The sequence below is a fragment of the Toxotes jaculatrix genome, chromosome 1 (assembly GCF_017976425.1).
Source record: "Toxotes jaculatrix isolate fToxJac2 chromosome 1, fToxJac2.pri, whole genome shotgun sequence".
NCBI classification, from domain to species: domain Eukaryota; kingdom Metazoa; phylum Chordata; class Actinopteri; family Toxotidae; genus Toxotes; species Toxotes jaculatrix.
Window position 1 is genome coordinate 1568792 of NC_054394.1, and position 16231 is coordinate 1585022.

At 42.1% G+C, this 16231-nt stretch overlaps 1 protein-coding gene across 1 annotated transcript in view; it reads left to right on the top strand.

Moving 5' to 3' along the window:
• adamtsl3 (ADAMTS-like 3) overlaps positions 1–214 on the top strand; it is a 131164-nt gene extending 130950 nt beyond the window's left edge. The window contains exon 15 of the mRNA XM_041042925.1: positions 126–214. Coding sequence (XP_040898859.1) covers positions 126–214 — 89 coding nt within the window. The remainder of the gene's footprint in view (positions 1–125) is intronic.
• The last annotated feature ends 16017 nt before the right edge of the window (positions 215–16231 follow it).

Below are 16231 nucleotides of genomic sequence, written 5' to 3' on the forward strand. Positions count from 1 at the left end.
CCCACTCTGAGGTGCTTGATGTATTCAGGTCCTGATCGCTGGTGGGATCAGGACCTGAACTGGCAATACTGAATTCTGAGCCCTGGGATAACTGGGGTGTAACTAATGCTCTGTCTGTCTGTCAGAGTCCCTGCCAGTGGAGGCCAAGGTGCCCTGGTTAAAACAAGCCCACGAACTGGAGGAGCACCATACTGCTACAGAGGACCCCACGTGAGTACACACACACACACACACACACACACACACACACAGACAACAACACTCTTTTGAAAAAAATGTCATGGATATGTTTTTATGTATAGATAACAAATAAGAAGCAGACATTAGTTTTATAATTAACGTTTGCTTCTGATATATGTCCAAGCATGGACATGTCTTTTGTTGCTCTTTGGTTTGATGAATGGACAACAAAACAAACTGCATCTTACATCACTACAACGCTAATTAGTAGTCAGCAGCAGCATGTAACAAATGCAAATACTGCAACCAACCCCTCAGAGGCTTAATTAGAGAAAATAAATTACATCACTTTGGCATGTTTTTTTTTCTTTCTCTTTCTTTTAACATGAAGATGTGTCTTTGTTTATTTGTCTTTCTTTCTCATTGACATAATGCATCCCCTAGCCACTTACTCACACCCTAACATCCTAACCCTAACCCTAAACTAAACCTGATTCTAACCTGAACCCTCAAACAGACATTTAAACTTATGGAGTCCAGCATTTTGGTCCCTACAAAGCTGTTGGACCCCACAAGTCTAGTAGGTTCCCAGTTTTTGGGACCCCTACCCCCCCCCCCCCCCCCCCCCCCCCCAACCGTGTGCACACACACAGAGACAGCTTATCCAGGGCTGTGTGAATCTGTCCGACTCGGTTTCCTCTCCTTCAGCTGCTGATGATAAGCATGTGATCACTGCCTGCTGCTCTGGGCCTGGTCAGCTCTGATAGCCTCCCTGGGATCCATCAGCTCTTAGAGCTCAGACACACCTCAAACACTTGGCAGACACAAATACGCTCGTCAAACTCTTTGCAAACATGCTCTTCAAACACTTCCCACACACACCTCAGACACTTTGCACACACACACAGCAGCAGGCACCAACAATTCTTGTGTGAGCCACATTAATGTGATGAGCACATGAAGTTCAGCTCTGGTAGTGACCAAAGCAGTTAAGTCAGAACTCTGCTGCCAGGCTTTTAATTAGAACAGAGAGTGAGAGCATATCACCCCAGTATCTTCACTGGCTCCCAGTGTCTTTCAGGGTTTACTTGTTTACAAGGCTCTTTATGGTTTGGGACCAGCCCACTGGCACACCATTCTTTATTGTTTTATAGTCCGTCACAGCCTCTTAGATCCTCTGCTGGTGGTTTTTTATAAATATCAGCAACTCACCAGCATACCTGAGGAGATGAGACAAACTGCTCCTCATGGTTCTATGAATAATGACTGTCCTCTCTCAGAAATGAAGGCAGAAGAAGCATGATGTTGTTAAAGTGCTGTAAAACCGTGTGGTGTGCTTTGGCAAAAGTGAGACAATTTTTTTCCCTGGCATCTTTCACACAAAGGTGACCACTGGATCATCTGTGTACCACCTGGACAGTATCATGACCATAGACTATGTACAAGCTATGGTACAGACATTTGCTAACAACAAACACACAGCAACTGTGTGTGTAGAGGAGTGTTCCTGTGTGTGTTTGTACTCAGCTCCAGTCTGTTCTGTGATGTTCCTCCAGTCAGAACTCATTGTAAAGGGAATGCAGTCTAATCAGCCACACCGCATCTGAAGGTGGTCACATTGTGATCAGATCCCAGTCAGATGTAAATGACCTCCTAACTTCACCTCTTTGTGCCACGTTGCTGGCCAGCAAAAAGCTACTCACAAGTCCTACCTTTGCGAGGGACAAATAAATAGAGCCCATACAACAGTGCTGCTACGATGTTCTCTCTGGAGGTTATGTGATTGATGGGCATATCCCAACGTTAATAAGCATCAGCAGGTTCTAGTTGTAGTTGTTGCTGATGTCATGTGATCCATTAAACACTGTAGTGCCCTGTTAAGAGTTTCTTTCATCACTTCCCTTGACCTGAGATGACCAGCTCTGCTTACCTAATTTGCATAAAAATTGCATTAAAACCTCATTCTTTACATCTCTATCTAAATGACATGTTTGCACTCAAAAGACAAATGGATCCCTTCTAAAGGTTCTAGTGACTGTGAAGGCCATAGCATAGGACTCGCACCATTACCATTTTTTCCCCTGTTTCCCCTTTTCATTTGAATTTCCACTCATTTATGCGGGTCTTATGCTTTTTTTTTTTTTTTTTTTTTTTTTTACCAGTCTGCATAAGTGAACTTGAAACTGAGAGTACTGTCTGCCAAAATGTATGCTGCCTCCCCTCAAGAGATCCCCTACAGAAAGCCTGACCTCCAGGGAACCTGCCTCTCTGCTCATTTCTGTTCAGCTGCTGTAAGGAGCTCACTGTTGCACATTACCTCTGCATGTGCCAGTCAGCAGCTTTACAATTTCATTACATAAAGCAGCTGGAGTTATTAAATTCTACATTATTGTCAAGTGTATTGGTTGGAAATGTATTGTTCCCTCACTAGCTGGGTGGGTGTATGGGGAAGAGACACAGTGAACTGAAGCAAATTAGGTTTTTCACCACAGTCATGTTATCTGCTTTATACTGATTAGAATAGAGAGTAAGAACAAAGTTTTATTGTTATGTAGTGCACTTTGACGTACTGACACTTGAGAAAGTTTGCTTTGAGTGAAGGGTATTCAGGAATTATCTAGTGTCCCCATGGACACAACCAAATCATGATTATAAACCCTTAATGGTCTTCTCAAGCATTTGCTAGAGCAGATTTTGATTGGTGATATTTTGTTGAAAATTTAATCTGACCCAACTTCATCCAAGTCATACCCATCTATCTATCTTTTAACCAACAGATTTGCAGTGCTGTGTCCAAAAGAAATGCTGAACAACAATCTGGTTTAAATTCTAAGGCTCTCTCTGTATATGTTCTCTACTGCTGCGCTCAGATTCGTACCTGGGCCCTGGTCACCCTGCAGTGCCACCTGTGGGCTAGGCAGGCAAACTCGGGAGGTGAAGTGCCGGGTGATGCTATCATTCACCAAGACAGAGGTGGACCTTCCAGAGGAGGAGTGTGGCAAAGACAAACCCCAACTGGAGCGGCCCTGCAGTCAGGGGCCATGTACCCAAGTTCCGGGCATCTCTTCAGGCCTCCAGGACCCTGGGGCCCCTTACTTCCAGATGGGGGAACTGCACAGCTGGGACTACAGGAGCTTCACTGCCTGCTCAGCTACATGTGCTGCTGGTGAGGTTTCTGAAATGGGTGCTGGCAGTTGAAATTCTCTGGACTCCACTGTCCATATCTGTTGTCCTTTCATGTCTAACTGGTTTTTGTCTGTGTCCTCTGCCCAGGGAAGCAGACGGCAGTTGTGAGGTGTGTCAACAGGAGGCAAGGTGATGAGGTGGAGGACTCGCTGTGTGATTCATCCAGCAAGCCACCAGTAATGATACGCATCTGTAACCCTGAGCCTTGTCCCCCAAGGTAAGAGACCACAGAGTCACTGAAACCATGCAGAAGCTCACAGAGCCTGGACAAGCACCCTGCAGTAAGGGACCACTCCAGCCTGATGTTGGGGTCTCTTTGTATTTGTGTCCAGTTTAAATTTGAGCTCTGTACCACATTTGGTCAGAATCTTCATCGGTGAGAGGAAATGGCTCAAGTGTCATCATGTGACCTATGTGTGGAACGTTGCTCATATGAAGACCATAAGATATACTTGATAGCTTGTGGAAGTGGACGTTGAATGGAAAAAAAACTCTCTAGACAGAAATGATCAGGGCCTGTATTGATAAAGATTTCATTTTAACTGATAGATTGAATAAGGACTAAAATGACCACAGCCTTGGCTGGTGCTACGGTTTGGAGCATTTACAATTACATTTTCATTACTAAATCTCCAATAGGTGTTCAAATGAGCTGAGATCTGGTGACTGTGAAGGCCACAGCATGGAATTCACATCATTTTCATACTCATCAAACCATTCAGATGATAGTTCCCCCGATGGATGGGGGCATTATCATCCTGTTTCTCCACTTGTTTTCCAGGTTTTCCCTTTAACTGGTCACCATCTGTATGTGTCCATGGCTTTGACACAGACTATGGTTTCTTATAGAGTTTCCTCTAGAGTATGCAGAATGTTGCATGCATGTCTGCACAGTGATATATTTTCAGGGTTAGTAGTTTTCAGGGTGGGCCCCAATGTGATATCTTTTCATGGGATCCAAAATCCCTGGCAGCGCCTCTGACTACAGTTTAATGAAATTTAAAAGGAGGAGGGAGGAAAAAGGCCTCAGAACATCAAAGCAGATGTCAACAGGAAAGCAGGTGGTTCCAATATTACCAATAAACTCCTGAGTGTTTTAGTCTCTTTAATAGAATCCTTCATACCTTCTATATGCACAAAGAGAGGATGCACCATGTTAGAATAACTCACTGAGTTCAGAGGAACTGAAGAGCTCCTGCATCAGTTTGAATTAACATTGGGATTAACGCTGGGAGTGCAGTCAGAGGGAGTGGGACCATTGCAGAGAGCTTTTTCCTTGTGGGCTGATTTATATGCCATATTAGGCCATCCAAAACAAGTGCTGTATAAACATAATACCAAATGCAGTCAGGTCAGGCGTAGTGAAATGGTATGACTGGAGAAGAAACACCAGTGGACTGTGTGGCTCCTGCACAGAGGCAGAGGCTTTTACTCTTCTCAGTATGATGCAACACAAGCGTTAATTCAGCACTTTGTTGAAGTAGTTACAACTCTATGTCAAAAAACACATTTTCACTTGGTCATTATGGGATATTATGTATAGACTGATGGGCAAAGATGGCAATTTTATCCATTAACAATTACATTAGATACATTAGACATTTTACGCATCAAAAAAAAAAAAAATCTAATTAATTTGACATATCACCCAGCACTGCAGTCACCTCATACTGTGTAAAACAGTCTCCATTTTCAGCCACTTTTTTTCCTGTGAAATGAGGAGTAGGTGAAGTGTTCAGTACGTCTGATGTAGATTCTGAACAGCACCAGTGATTCAGTGATGGCTGGCTGGCTTTAAAAAAAAAAAAAAAAAAAACTTTCCATCTCTGAAATGGAACAAAAAGTCCTCAGCCACTGGTGCATTCCCAGTATAATAAGAGCGTGAGTTTAGGTGGATTTACCCACCTCTGTTCCTTTAATGACACCAACCCAGCCAGATTTGAAGCCAGCAGGCAGGTCAGTGGGTGTATTAGTGGCAGCAAACAGACACCTTATTTTGGCCTCCTGTCCCTCTGGCTATACTGGAGGCTAGATTTGCCTCCTGCTCTGAAAAGAGGATTACCATGCAGCTAATAATACACAGCTCTTACATTAAGGAGCACACTCAAGCGGATGGCTGAATACTATATATGGTGTTGATATAAGGCTTAGTATGACTCTGGCAGGAAGCATGACTGCTGCCTTTTTCAAACCTGGATCCTGTTTTGCCATATTTTTCCCTGATTGACACCGGTTAGGATGTCATCAATTGCTGTACTATTATTTCTTGCTTCTTTCTTGCCTGGAAGCTGCTGAGCAGTTCCAACAAGTCAATAGATCTTCCAGACATCAGTCTCCTAAGCAGACAAAGCCTCTTGTCCTCCTTTTCTCCTGATTGCTCACTTTGATCCGAGGTGTAAGAATAAAAAGACACTGTAAGGCTTTGAAAAAACAAATAAAAACTGATCAAAAATCAGATCGTTCTTGTTCAGTGTCAGTAAACTTGGCTGTTGCTGTACCCTCCCTCTGCATGTGCCTCTGTGTGAAGCAGGGAAGAGTAAGCTGCCATAGTTATCTAAAGAAAATCAGCTAAAACAACCAACTGACATCCTTTAATCTTATTGCAGTTTTTTTTAAAAAGAGAGCCTTCATTACAATCTGGTAACATGGTGTTTGAAAGACATGAATGTTTGACAGTAAGTTGCATTATGGGAAACAAGTCCTCTACAACAAAATATACATTATCAGTATCACAGTGTACCATATCAGCATTTTCTGATAGGACACGATCTTTCGACAGTACCCTCCAACACTACGACATTACGGTGAAAGACGTAGCAGTTTTCTTAATTTTCCCCTCTGGGATTAAGTTCTGGTTTTGTCACCGAAAGGTTAAGGTTCAGGAAACATTATGGTCATGTTGAATAATAAACAACCTTGAGTGTTGGTGGGAAATGGTTTGTGAACAGTGGTCTCCCACATCACACATGCAACACACTGTATTGACCAAACCCTCCTCCCTGTAAGGTCATACACCTTCCTCTTTTGCTCTTGACAGGCAAAAATAATTATTTAGGGGCAACGCAGTGAGAGAATAGTGGAACTAAGTTACCAGGGTCCTAACATGGTCAGGGTCTAATTCTGTGTGTTTTCACTTTTAATTACATACACTACCTGCTTGTTTGGGCATTTTCTCAAGTTTTATTATGCTAAAATCTATGTAGCAACATACTGGTTTAGCTCTTGTTGGACACTAATTTGCATTAATTCTGAGAACAAAATGTAATTCCAGTGAAGTCTTATTAGCTTTTCTTTATCATGAAGTACAGTAATACAGAAACCCAGTGTATGTCCAGAGAATGATATAAGTTTTTAGGTTTTGTAGGCTTTCTCAAATGTTTTTACAACATTACTGATTACCATGACAACCACAACAATTACCTGGGTTTACACCTGTTGATTTAGTTATAGGCCTACATAGGCATGTGACAATGCATGTATTACATTCCATATGCACATACATACAGACATACATACATACATACAGGACCGAGAGTTTAGTGCCACTGTGTAGGATCCACAGCTTTCGGGATGATGGTTGGTTGGTCCACCACTCTGGCTAAGACTAGTCCAGTGTAGGGCTCATCTGAAGTCCAGATACCGGTTCTTTGGTTTATGAAGAAATACCTGCTAAACATTCCCATAAACTTTAGCCATTCTTTGTGTAAATTAGCAAATGCGTTCTAACTCTGCTAGAGAACAGCTGTGACCATGGTAGATGGCAGAAGAGTTTTTCTGTTGCACATGAATATATAATACAACAGTATCATTTCCATACTCATTAGCATTTAGCTCCATGCGCCATTGTGCCTTAGTATGGCCTCACAGAGCTGTTAGCATGGCTGTTGACTCACAGGGCTCTATTTTTGTGAATCCAGAGGCTATGAGCATTGGGGTCTCACCCAATGCTGATTACGGGGTGGAATCAGAGGGAATACATTATCATAGATTATAGATAGACCATCATGAGCAATCACACTTGCTACTTTCATCCCCTTTAAACACAGGGTTATACGGCACTTCACATTTGAATGCCTTTTTCCAAAGTTGAAGATCCAATGGTCACGGAGCTGTTTGTGCATAATTAACTATCACCCTGGTGCCATATATAAAATGAAAGTGGAATTAAGAATGTGGTCTAGTTTTTGAATGTTTAAAGTTTTACATGCCAAAATCATTGCTGACAGTGTCTGTCTTTCCCCTGGGGAGCGCAACAAGTCACCAAGATACCAAACCAGCACAGTAAAGGAAGTAATCCTTGTGTACTCCTGGAAAATGCTAGTTAACCACTTCACTCTGCGCCAACACCAAAAGTCACTGGAGAGCCTCTTTAAACTTTAAAAACCACAACAAGTCCATTAGTAACAGTAGTAGCCTGATTTGATCCCAAGTTGTCGATGGGTGGATTTTCTCCTGGCAGAGGGCAGGAGGAGTCTTTTGGAAACTTTGTCATTGTTTGAGCACAGCTGGGTTCTTAATCATCTCAACTGTGGTTATAAAGGCAAAAGATCACTCCAGGACAGCTTCGGTTCAGAAGTCAACAGCAGAGTATGCTACTGTGATGCTGTGCAGTACACACACTTCTGTTCTTTAGCATGGCAGTGCTCTGGTTTATGTTTGAGGAACAAATGCTGACCGACTCTAAATGACTCGTCAGCCTACACTTTCATATAAGGAACGCTTTACCATTATGGTAGAACAATGTGCTCTCAGACACACACCCACACAGAAGAGAGTATTTTTTCCAATAAGCTGTCCCACTTGCCAAGGACAGCAGGACAGTTGGCTTCCTGCAGCAGTATGCAAAGTAAAAAAAGACTGATGTTGATTAAGAGATCATTTTATTTACCTTTACATAAAAACTGTGTTCTGTCAATTGACACAAAAGCACATGAAGTTTAAAAAAAAGAAAGTACAGCATTTTACTTTTGGTTTTCTTAGTATTGTAGCTCTAAAATCTAAAACAAAGATTTGAGAAACAAACTGAAAAAACAAAGGAAAGACTCAAACATGTAAAACACTCTGAATGGAAAACTTGAAATCAAGTATGTTCATGTTTGAAGTCAGCTTTGTGTGTTAAACTAGAGACTAATAACAAATATTAAATAAACAGACTATAGACAAGGGGTCAGCAATGATTTTCAACCATGGGAAAGTTTGTTTTTTTGCGCTGTAAAACAAATTATACAGCCCTGCCACAGCCATGCAATTAAGATGCATGCAAGAAACTGACTTTGAGTCAGGACTGAATCCTGACACTGAAGGCTGAGGTCAATACACGTCTTTTGGTCCCTGTACCGAACCTGTCAGCTTCATTGTGTCGACACGACCCCACCCTGACTAACACACATGATGAGATTGATGCACTCTGCTCATCTCACTCTAAGAAAGAAAGTTATGGGCTCAAATTAGAGCCAATAAGATTTTGAGCTTGTAAAGTGATGTTCACAAATAATTCCAAAGTTTGTAGTTAATTACATTAGATACTCAAACCCTCATAAAACCGCAACATAAATCTGCCTGAGAAATTCAGATGTGTAGAAAAGATTTGTATTGTAGAGGACGATCATAGGACGGTTTGAATTCAAGTGGCTGTAACTCAACAGTAAAAGAAGGTTGTAACGTTTTACATACTTAATCATCAGTGCATGTGTGCCTGTGTGTGTGCATGTTGTGAGTCACTGCATTTCCACACAGCACATGGATGTTTGCCCATCTAGTACTCCTGCTAACTGGAGGCGTATCTGATTCACTCACAGCGATTTACCGCTCTCTCCTCCTCAAATGGACATTTACAGGAAGCAGCTGCAGAATGCAGGGCTTCAAACACACAAGCGTGAGATCTCTCTGTCCCACGCACACACACACACACACAGTGACATTCACAACACACAGGGTGTAGTCAGTTGCTGGAGACTGGGAGGCCAGCAGTGAGAACACAGTGAGGTGTATGAAGTCCCCTATTCCCTCCTCTCCTCTGCCTGTCTATAACTCTCCCACTCAGCCTCTCTCCCTCATTCTCTCTCTGCAAGTGACTGCTATACATCATTCTTCTCAGTGGGGATTTGTCTCATGCCTTGTGTTTTGTCTGACTTTATGAATTTTATGAAAGCAATAAAGAAACCAGGGCTCTGTATGAGTTCCCTGTGTGTGTGTGTGTTGCCTGAGGTCCAGTACCATCAGTGGCCACGTCACAGTCCTCAGGTCAGACATTCAAGTCAGATTTTGTATCCAAAATAAATTCATTTGACTTTTTCTATGCACACAAATGTGCATAGAAACCTGAGAAGCCTTTTTTTAATACCCTCGTGGATCCAGGTTTTCCACGTGTCTGATTTTCTCAGCATTTCAGCTGTTCTCTGTTGTTTCTGTTCCCAGCAAGGAGCGTTTCTTCCTCATTCATTCAGTGTGTAAGTCTTCTTCATATTGTTTATCATTATATTTCTTGTTTCCCTGACTATGAGAGATGGGGTTACCTGGCTTGGCTGAGCCTAACCCTGGAGACTGTAGCTGGTATCATGAAGCTGGTTATCAACTGCCTCTGTAGTAAAGTGAAAACTCTTCCTGCTTCTCCAACGCAGAGAGGAAAAGTCCAGATACGCTAAATTTAAAAAAAAAGAAAAGAAAGAGATGAAAGCTTAAAGAAAAGAAATGAATATGTGATCAGGTCTCTCAGACCAAAATATTGCATTTAATATTTACAGTCTGCACAATTTTGAAAATGAGTTAATTTAATAGTAGAAAATGCATCAGTCTACATCTGGATCACAACACAGTAATAGACGACCATGCTGAATGATGACCCATGATCCCACAGCTCATCAAATCTTCTTATTGTTATTATCTAACAGTGTCACACTTATAATGACTATTTGTGGCAAGCTTACAGTGACTGAACTTTAACCAACCAACATGTCCACTGGATTCTATTGATGAAGAGCCAGAAGTTTTTTTTTAACCCTTAAATGCATCAGATCTTTAATCTTTTCACTTGATTCAGCTGAGCTCCCTGGTAAATGATTTGACTTTAACAATATTTTGGCGTCAAAATGTCAAAAATAATACAAGAAATAAAAGGTTTTTCTACTGTTGCTAGTCTACACCAATGAGCTGAGGTGTGTCAGGGTGCTAGTTTCGTTTTTCACAGGATGCTGGGTGCAGGTGATAGTGGGTAATATTGTGTATATCTTGTTGGGCCTTGTGAGGACACTGTTGTCTTACTGTTACTATATATACATTCATATACAGTGATGAACCGGCCTGTTCTTATTAGCCTACTGTCACAGTGACATGATGGTGCAGCACCTGGGTGTCAGGTTGAGTTCAGAGCAGCATTTTGATGAAGATGCACCTGAAGCTACTGATGATGAGGAATTAGTTTTTGTGTCCATTCATGAATCAGATCATTTAAAAGCAGAAGCACAGCATTAGAATGAGGGAACTATCTCAGACTACATGTGCTTTGACAGTCAGAAGAGAAGTTAGTTACCGATTTTTGAATGTCATATACAGTTGTTACCTCGACTGCCTCCACCAAGCTGCTATAAATGCAGAAGTTTTCCAGGCCAGATTTCCAGCGCGGGCAGCCAGAAGCTCTCACAAGCAGCAGACTCTGCAGGAAAACCTCGGGCTTCAGCTCAAGGGCGCTGGATTTATTTCAGAAGTCATTATAGTCAGTGTTCACAGGCACAGAGCAGCAGGCAGACAGCTAGACCCTCCTTTGTTTTTCCCTTGTGTGCACAAATGACCAGAATGTAAGTTGTTTTCATGTCCCTCTTAGCGTTGTCATGCAGCCTTTATGTACTGGGCCATACCCGTCTCTGTGTGCCGACAACAACCCTCAACGCAGCCGGAGCCTTCGCTGGCCTGCTTCGGTTCAATAGCGGCGGTTTGGACAGTCTCAGCGGGCACAGCTGCTGCTCTGGGGTTTCTCTGGCTGCGCTGGTTCAAGGGTTGAAGGGACAGACTGTAACACTGAAGATGCTGAAGTTCAGTTTTGTTTGACTGTTGACTATTTTGTTATGCAGCAGAGTTAGGTTACACACAGCACTGAGAATATTTTACTGGTTGCAGTGTAAACTGTGTGCAGTTGTTTGGTGTGACAACATCCTTTAAACATTCTTCTTCTTTATGTTTACCTGCTGTATTTTACCTAATGTCTTAGAGTGGACAGTAATGATTGAAATACAGTGATCTGCTTCTTAAAAAGAATGCGGGACAGGGAATAAAGTGGGAGTGCCGATGGCCAATGTTGAATTTGGGTTTGGTAGGTCTCAGTCTATGAGACAGCAGCTTGTTGTAACAGTCACAGTTTAGTGATGTGCTTCTAGACTCCACTAGACTGAAAGAACTGAACTCTGTAACGAGCTGGTGCAGGTTATGATTAATACATTCTACAGTTCATGTACTGAACTAATGAATGTAGCTGTGGAGACCTGGTTATTGTAGGGTCAGTGTTCAGTACTGTAGAATGAAGTTGCAGTGTGGAGATCACCATTCAGCTGTTGTCTGCTTGCTAAGCTAAGCAGCTATCATGGGACTTCTGCTAACTACGTGTTGCTCACCCTCTCCACCTACACCACCCACATTACACTGTGTGTGTGAGATAAGACAGTATGAGCATGAGATGTAGCCTGCTCTTAGAAATATTGATGAATTTTGAAAAAAACACATTTTTCTGATATGTTCACATGATTGGAAACATTTCAGAAATGACTATTTCTATTGCAAAGATACATGGCAATGTGAGTAATACAGACATGATCTATTATGAATAGGCATGATTTGTATCCATCCTCTATGGCAATTTACTCTACATGTATAGGCACTCACTTAGTGATATAGTTTATATTCTTATGATTTTCACCTCTGAGTTTCCCAGGTGTAATGTTTTTTTTTTTTGTTTTTTTTGGGAGGAAATAACTAAAAAAGAAAAAAAAAACGCATAGAAACAGTTAATTTAATTTAGGCATTTTACATTATTGAAGCAAAACCAAGTTCTGAAACAATCCAGTCCAGTCCCACTGACTCTTGTGTATCACGTGATTAATGCCACTTAAAGATTTTGTGGGACTGAGCAAGAATGTTTGCTTTTCAGGTCAATGCTGCTCTGATTTGTCCAGCCTTGGTTCTGCTGCTTTCATCTCTCCCACACAGTGTGGGTGTGAGGACAGAAGGAGGAGATGTAACAGGGCTTGGAAGAAATTTTGGGAGAATGCTTTCACCATTATGTCTTTGTTTACAATACTGGATTATTATAATTAATTGGAAAATGGGAAAGTAAAACCACTTCACTCCTTTGTGTTTGACTTACTCCGTTCTGTCTCTCTGCAGATGGGAGGTGACTGAATGGAACGGCTGCTCTGCGTCCTGCGGTGTTGGAATACAGACCAGGAGTGTTTTTTGCATGCGTCTGCTGTCCATTGAGCAGCAGGATATTCTGACTGTTTCAGAGGAAGAGTGCAGGGAATTCAAACCTGCCATCCTGCAACCCTGCAACCAAGTCGACTGCCCTCCAGCCTGGGAGACTGAACCTTGGCAGCTGGTATGGACTTTCTCTATGTGTGTGTGTGTGTGTGTTTGATTATGTGAATAAAAACTGATTAAACTCCTCCATCCTTACCTGTGTGTTCTTCCTCTGGTTCCTCTCTCCAGTGCTCCCAGTCCTGTGGTGGTGGTGTCCAGGTGCGGAAGGTCTACTGTAAGCAGCTCCTGTCCACAGGGGCCTACAGGAGGCTGGGAGACAGCGCCTGTTGGGGGGCCAAACCTGCCACTAACAGACCCTGCAGTAACACTGACTGTCTGCCCTACATGGCAGGAGGAGAATGGGGAAAGGTGAGTGCCCACATGTGGAGAAATGAGAGAGATAATGGGGGACAACTGGAGGCTCCACAGAAATCTATCTGATATGAACTAAGTCTGCATTTATAACAGCAACACACAGTATTAAAGCAAAACGTGTTATTTTCAGTGGAGTCACAGAATTGTGTAGGTTTACCTGTGGAGGGTGAAGTAAATCCACTCAAAGTTTTCAGCTTTAGTGAACTGTGGTGTTCAAATCTGTGCCACTGACTTTAGCAAACTGTCTTGACAATGCTGACCTGTGAAGGAAAGCAGAGCCAGAGCATCCAAAGCAGAGGAAGCAAACATATCCTATTAGTGCTGCACCATCCATGTTTATATGATTCCACTCAGCCAGAGTATAAACTGCTCCACTATGACAGACTTGCTTTACAGGCAGTAATGAGACAATGGTGTGAATTGATGGAGACCTGAGGTGAAACCTGATCTTCTGCGTTCTACTCCAGAAAGAAAATGTCATTCAAAATCACACTGACGTTATGGATAAGGAAAAAAAAATTATAGATAAGGATGATAAAAAAAAACTCTAGACTGACATAGGTTAGACATCAGCAGGTTGATGTTCAGAAATAGCTGCAATAACAGCAGGACAGACTTTAGAGGAGAGTGCAGGTGGATTTCATGAATGTGGAAGAAACCAGGAGGACAAAGGTATGTGTTTTCATGGGAGTTGTGTTTCTTTTATGATAACAAATACAGCTATTCTGTGTTTGAGTTTCAAATTTTAATAGCAAGACCTGTAGTAAAGACACATTTATCTTAGAATATGGATCATGTGCATCCTTTTTTTTTTTTAAACTGTCGCCGAAATCTTTCCCTCACCTTAACCAGACTTGACACATGCAATATTATAGGCATTAAATGTTAAAACCATTGTCACGTAACATAACTCAGTGGTGTTTAACAGAATCTTCTGTCCATTATCAGTTCTGTCTGAAACTCACTTTGTCATAATAATTCCCATTCTTTTCCTTTCTGTCCTCTTTCCCTCTGCAGTGCTCGGTGTCCTGTGGTTTGGGGATCCAGCGTAGGGAGCCGCTGTGTCGCCAGCTGACAGCCTCAGGCCAACAGGTGACGCTGGCCAGGGAGCTGTGCTCAGGGTTAACCTCCCCACCACTCGTACGAACCTGCCGCATGATGGCCTGTCCCAGTAAGAACTCATACAAACACTCACACACATATTATATTATAGATATATTTGCTGTAGCTTAATAATGCTTGCTGCACCCTCCATGGTGTCTGTTGGCCTTTTTAATGAAATGATTGTGTAACAAGCTCTCTGTCTATCCACAGTCGCATGTGTGAAAATAATGATTACAGAACAGGTTACTGTTTGCACCCTATATCAATGCTTTAATAGCTGAAATTAATCAAGCAGGTGTTGGGGTCAGACTTCCTGATTCAACAGTTGGTACTTTTTCTTATAATGTAGGTGATGTAGTTCATCTGGTATGTTAGATACTGTAACATGGCCGGTGTAGAAAATGGCAAATTACGATGAACGCAAAAAAGCTTTTACTTTAGAATATCATCTTAGGTTTGGATCCTGTCCGAAGCTGCTGGCAGGGCTCTGAGGGCCGTTCTCAGTAAGGTAGCTTTGTTAAGGCACAAAAGTGTTTAGATCCTGTGTCTGTCCAGGTCTGGATTCCCCGGCTCCACAAATCTGGGGTTGCCATAGGTTAATTGACATGCCCAACAATAGACTTTCGAAACAAACCTTTTATTTGGACTGATTAAATTATTATCATTGGACGGTTATTTTCTGAATTTGGTTTATAGCACACGTTTAGAAATAAGTTGCCTTGTTAGTTCATTCAAATGTCGGTTGAAAAATTAGTAAGAGAAGTAGTCAGAAGAAATGTAAAGCAAACCACAACTGACAACATTCTACTGTCCACTGTATCGTGACTGGTGTGTGAAATTTTTCCTGACACTGCTGTAGATGGTTGTAGGTTACAGTACATGTGTACAGTACCATCTTATTGGCTTCCTGTCTTTGTGAATGCTCTTGCCTGTAAAGATAATGATAAAAGTAGTGAATTCTAAGCCCATGTGACCTGGGAACCTTTGACAGTGGTGACTGACACAAAATCTTTATTCATTAATTTCATTTTTTAAATATTCATTTTTGTTTTAAGTGCCTGAGTTATGTCCAGTTTTTTGTGGGTAATTCTAGTAAATCCTTACTGAGGAAGGCAGCTGTATTTTTATGACTGATAATCAATTAAACACAGTCACTGAATGTAATCTGGGATTTTGCAGTTCTACAAATAGGACGTTCTTATTTGGCGATATGCTTGCAATTAGCTGTTAGCCTAATGAGCTCCATATTACTGTGTAAAATAAAATGGCTGTGGATGAAGACAGGACTGGGAATGGACTGTGGACGTACCCCAGGATATTGTTTTTCTTCATTAATTGTTCATACTGTCTCCCTTGCTGGCAGGTTTGGTTATAGGTGTGATATGGTGTTATAACCTCTCTATAAGGAGAACTGTAGCTGTGACAGGCCAGAGCCTTATTAAACATTCCCATGAGCACAGTGTTGGTACTGTATGTGAACATGGCTGGAACGTGATTACCCATGGGGTTGTGAGCAATGTATTCACTCCCCGACCCTCTGCAGGGTCTCACTTTATCAGCCTATCAACATATCCTGTTCTCTCTTTGAACATGTATATTAGAAGGGGAAACGTTCTCTTTGGAAAGCCAGCCAACTTATCTTCACTCTCCACGCTAACACACTGTGCCGTGCGGCGCGTACGCAGGCAGCTCGGAAGTGTGTGCAGTTGCTCACATATGGGAAGGAAATCTGAAAGCCGTTCATCGAGTTCAGCAGCTGTTCATTGAGTTTTTGATGAGTTCACACAAAGACTGTGGCCAAGCTACAGGAGGGAGTTCTCCTCCGCTGTCTGTTCACATTCGTATTCGCTGCGTGCGCGTGAAATAAATGCACACAACATCG